The sequence below is a fragment of the Acanthisitta chloris genome, unplaced genomic scaffold (genome assembly GCF_000695815.1).
Source record: "Acanthisitta chloris isolate BGI_N310 unplaced genomic scaffold, ASM69581v1 scaffold9528, whole genome shotgun sequence".
In the NCBI taxonomy this organism is placed as follows: Eukaryota; Metazoa; Chordata; class Aves; order Passeriformes; family Acanthisittidae; genus Acanthisitta; species Acanthisitta chloris.
In genome coordinates, this window is record NW_008686493.1 from 1 (window position 1) to 4,770 (window position 4,770).

At 49.1% G+C, this 4,770-nt stretch overlaps 1 protein-coding gene across 1 annotated transcript; it reads left to right on the forward strand.

Annotated features, from left to right (window-relative positions):
• Window positions 1-208: 208 nt before the first annotated feature.
• Window positions 209-3,986, forward strand: LOC103807434 (ATP-binding cassette sub-family A member 5-like; the record flags this gene model as incomplete). The annotated part of the gene is made up of 7 exons (XM_009080160.1): window positions 209-284; window positions 370-464; window positions 1,200-1,319; window positions 1,529-1,678; window positions 2,565-2,644; window positions 2,885-2,940; window positions 3,879-3,986. Coding segments are annotated over 7 exons (685 nt in total), but the record flags the coding sequence as incomplete, so codon positions are not given.
• Window positions 3,987-4,770: the final 784 nt, after the last annotated feature.

Sequence of the window (4,770 nt, forward strand, 5' to 3'; positions counted from 1 at the left end):
AGTCCCAGGCTTGGAGGTATTTCTGGGTTGCCATCACAGGCTCCTCTGGGACATGGAGCCCAGGGGGTTTTGTGTGCAGATTTTAATACTTTATATACAAATCTTTGGAACTGAGTTCTTCAAATGGGGCTGTTTGTATGCTGTGGTGAGGGGGAAGCTGAGCCATCACCCTCTCAGCTGTTCAGCCCTGGCTCTCCTCCTCCCACAGTGTGGCCAGTGCCCTGGATTTGAAAGATCACCTGCAGAAGACGACGAAGAAGTTGGGAGTGGGGCTGAAACGCAAGGTATGGGGATGCTGTTTGAGCACCTGTGGCAGGGGGGGCACAGCACCCATCCTGTCCTCACCATGCCCCTTTGCCCTCCTCCCAGCTCTGCTTTGCCCTGAGCATGTTGGGCAACCCACGGGTGACACTGCTGGATGAGCCGTCGACAGGGATGGATCCCAAAGCCAAGCAGCACATGTGGTGAGTGCACCAGGGCCATGCAGGCCACAGGGACCTTCCTGCTTGGGAATTAGCCTGATTTTATGTGTGTGTTATCTGTCTTAACACTAGGGAGAGACATAGACAGGGAATCCTGGTTGTGGAATGGTTTGGGTTGGGAGGGACCATAAAGCTCATCTTGTTCCACCCCCTGCCATCAGCAGGGACACCTTTCATGAGCTCAAGTTGCTCCAAGTCCCATCCAGCCTGGCCTGGAAAAATTTCAGGGATGGAGCAGCCTCACAGGGAAGGATTCATCCCTGATATCCCATCTAGCCCTGCCCTCTGCCAGGTGAAATCTGTTCCCCCTTGCCCTGTCCCTTGAGACCTTTGTCCAAAGTCCCTCTCCAGCATTCTTGGAGCCCCTTGAAGCACTGGAAGTGGCTCTGAGATCTCCCCAGAGCCTCCTCTTCTCCAGGCTGAACACCCCCAGCTCTGTCTCCATGGCAGAGGTGCTCCACTCCACCAGAGTACTCCAGGTGAGGTCTCACAAGAGGGGAGGAATCATCCCAACTTCAGTGCCAAGAGCACATTCATCTTTGTCTCCCTGAATAGCTGAGAGATGGAAAAGCTTGGAAATTGAAAACAATCTTTAAAATAATATAAGGAGTTCAGGCTTGAATTGATTTTGACCATTATAAGCCTCTTTTCCTGCTAACCTAGGACTCTTACCTGCCCAATGTGTTATTCAGGGCTGGTTTTGGTTGTGTTTTGTAGGAAAGCCATTCGTGCAGCATTTAAGAACAAGGAGAGAGCAGCAATCCTGACCACTCACTACATGGAGGAGGCAGATGCTGTCTGTGATCGTGTGGCCATCCTGGTGTCTGGGCAGCTCAGGTACCACCAGAGCATCTCCTGGCACAGGGAGAGCAGCACAGCTCAATATATTCCATTGAAAATATAGGTAGAAATTTTTTGGACCTTAAATTTGGAGCCAAATTAATCTTAGACTGCAAAAAGGATCTGCTGGAGCTTAGGCTGTTCCTGAGTGAGATGTAACATGTACAGCTCATTTTATTTATTTTTTTTCTCTCTGCAATTGGTAGGTGTATAGGTACTGTCCAACACCTGAAGAGTAAGTTTGGCAGAGGATACTTCTTGGAAATGAAATTAAAAGAAACAGAAGAGGAGCAGCAGTTGGAGTACCTGCAGAGCCAGATCCTGCACATCTTCCCCAATGCCAACCGCCAGGAAAGGTGAGGTCTGACACATCTGCACAGAGCACTGATGGGAATAGATGGCCCTGACTTCTCAGCAGCTCCTTGACACTGAGGAAGGAAAGCAAATGTTTACACACAGCTTAGGATGGAGAAAAAAAAGAGGAAGGGTTTGGAGCCAGCAGGGCCCAAGCTGCCAGGGTGTGGTGGCCCAGAGCCACGTGCAGATGTTCAGCATGGAGGAAACAAAACTCAGTTTGTGAATAACTGTTGCCTGACAACTTCCTCCTCGGTCAGGACCCATGGGAACTGGGTGAAATCAGAGTCAGAGTCCACTGGCCCTTACCTAGAAATATCTGAGTGTTCTCTGGAGGGACCTCAGAGTTTCAGGATGGTCTGGTTGGTTTTCCTCCAATGGCTTTGATTTTCTGCCCTATGAACTCAAGGGTCTGGCTCAGTGGCTGCTGCTGAGTCTCCAAAAAGGGCCCTGCAGGCATTGTGCAAGGAGTATCCCTCAGATGTGGGAGGTGTGGAGGGAGGAGGGTTTGTTGTCAGCAGATGTGTGGGGCAGAGCAGCTTCTTCTGGAATCTGGGTTGAGGAAACTGTGTGATGCACAGTTCCAGGAGATCCTGTGGCCTCTGACTTCATTTGAAAAGCAAAAGCTCAGAAATTTGGGAGTTCCAGGCAGCAAATCTTTCATGAGTAAGCAGAGTATAAATAGTTGAATCTAAGTTGAAGAGCATGAACAGTCTCAGGAGGATCTGATACACCTGGACCAGCATCTCTTGTCTTGTATGATCATGACTAGTTAAAATGTCTGGAATAACCTTTAGAAAATGAGTTTAAATCCATTCAATTGCATCTTTAATATTTTTTCTTTGAGGTAATTTTGCTTGAAGCTAAATGTAATTTTCTTTCTTCCAGTTTTGCTTCTATTTTGGCATATAAAATTCCTAAAGAAGATGTACAGTCACTTTCACATTCTTTTTCCAAGCTGGAAGAAGGTAATGAAGCCCTTTTCATAGATCACGTAGATAAATCCTTTTGTCTCCCATACCTGACACATTTGCCAAGCAATGTCACTTCTCCATTTCTCTTCCAAATTCATTTCCCTATTATTATTGTTGTCTCTGACTCTGTTGCTTGTGCAATGAAAACTCCTGTAGCAGCTTAAAATGCTTTAAATCTAATTGTGTGAGATGTTAAAGTATCCCTAAATCTGCTCTCATTGATTCTTTGCACAGTGAAACATGCTTTCAACATCGAGGAGTACAGCTTTTCTCAGGCAACACTGGAACAGGTATGTCAGTTCAGGTTCTGTGGAAAGAAACCCTGCCAGGAGGTTGGATGGGGCTTGGAGCAACCTGGGCTAGTGGAAGGTGTCCCTGCCCAGGGCAGGGGATGAACTAGATGATCTTTTATATCCCTTCCAACCCAACCCATTCCATAATTCTATGATGATGAGCCCTGTGCAGGCAGCTCATGCCCCACACCTGACTTTGAGGCCACTGGGCCTTTTAGGGAAACTGAATTCCCTTTTTTCCCCAAGTGAATCACAACTGCCACTTCCCTGCTCTTCTTTATTCCCATTTTCTCCTTTAAAAACAAGATGCCAACTGCAGTGACTGCAGCAAAATAAATTTGTAGCATTTAATGGAAAAGCTGCTATGATTTATTCCAAGGACAGGGATTGCTGTTCCTGGCTGGAAGGAGGGTGAAGCTGAGACTTGCTGCTGCTTATTCTAGATTAGTTACTGCTGACAATTAATGTCCTTCAGCTTGCTTGATTCAGCTTCCTCTTCATTGTGCTCTTGAAGAAATGAGGTGGGAGGGTAAGGGCAAGGAGAAAAAGCCTTAAATACTAAGCTCTTACTCAGAGATGAAGAATTACATTCAGTACAGGTGAGGTTTTTAGCATGAGTTCTGTTTGTGGCCGAGAATGTTCCTGCAAGGAGCTCATGGTATTCATCACAGGCAACCAGGACAAGAGGACACAGACTCAAGCTCTGCCAGGGAAGGGTTAGGTTGGATATTAGGGAGAGATTTTTTTATGGAAGGAATGATCAGGCATTGGAATGGGCTGCCCAGGGAGGGGGTAGATTCACCATTCCTGGAGGGTTTCAAGATGAGACAGGATGGGGCACTTAGTGACATGGCCTAGTAACCATGGTCGGGCTGGCCCCGAAGATTCTTGAGCTGGTTGATTCTATGATTCTATGTGCTTTCTATGTCTTGCAGGTTTTTGTGGAGCTTGCTAAAGAGCAGGAGGAGGAGGACAGCAGCTTTGGCACCCTGAACAGCACCCTGTGGTGGGACAGGACACAGGAGGACAGAGTCATTTTCTGAGCTCCTCACATCCAGCTCTGCTCAGCAGCTCGTGTGGGTACCAGCAGCCACACGCACTGCAGGGTGTGCCTGGAAGTCATTAGGGCTGGGATGGGCAAGGAGAATCCCATTTGGAAGCACTGAGTGTGTCCCACCATCCTGGCCTTGGGAATCACACCGCGATAGTGGTGAGCAGCCCCACTCCTCCCATCGCTGGTCCCAGTTTGCCTTGGGCAAGAGGACACGACAGTCAGTCATCTGGTGTTGGGCACATGTGCAGGAGCTCCCACCTGCCTTCCCTTGGATCTGCTGTGCTGGCATCAAGGCTGTGTGTGCCAGAGGTTGGGCTGTCCTCGAGGGGAATTCTGCATCTGAGCCAAACCAGTTGCTGCTGGAGCTTCGTGCCCTGTGGGGCTGCTCCGCAGGGTCCAGCCATGCTCTGGTTGGACACTGCTGCCTGCCCCACGAGCTGCCCTGCAGACACATCCCTGCAAGGTCCTGCTCCCCTCACCAGCTGATCCATCCCTGCTTCTGCTTTGAAGATGCAGCTGCTTAGAAGAAAGAGGGGAACAAACCACTCCACAGGATCAGTGCAAAGAAGGTCCTGAATTCCACCATGAGCTTGGCTTGGCATCCGACCAATGTGAAAATGTTCATTTGCAGACACAACATGGCACTTGTTGGCACTTCCATTCCTTTCTCCTGCAGGTTGGCAGCTGTGGCTGAGCCCTGCTGCCCATGTGGGTGGCACTGGTGTTTGTCCTGTGGGTGGCAGGGGGTGGGCAGTGGATGCTTTCCTTCCCCT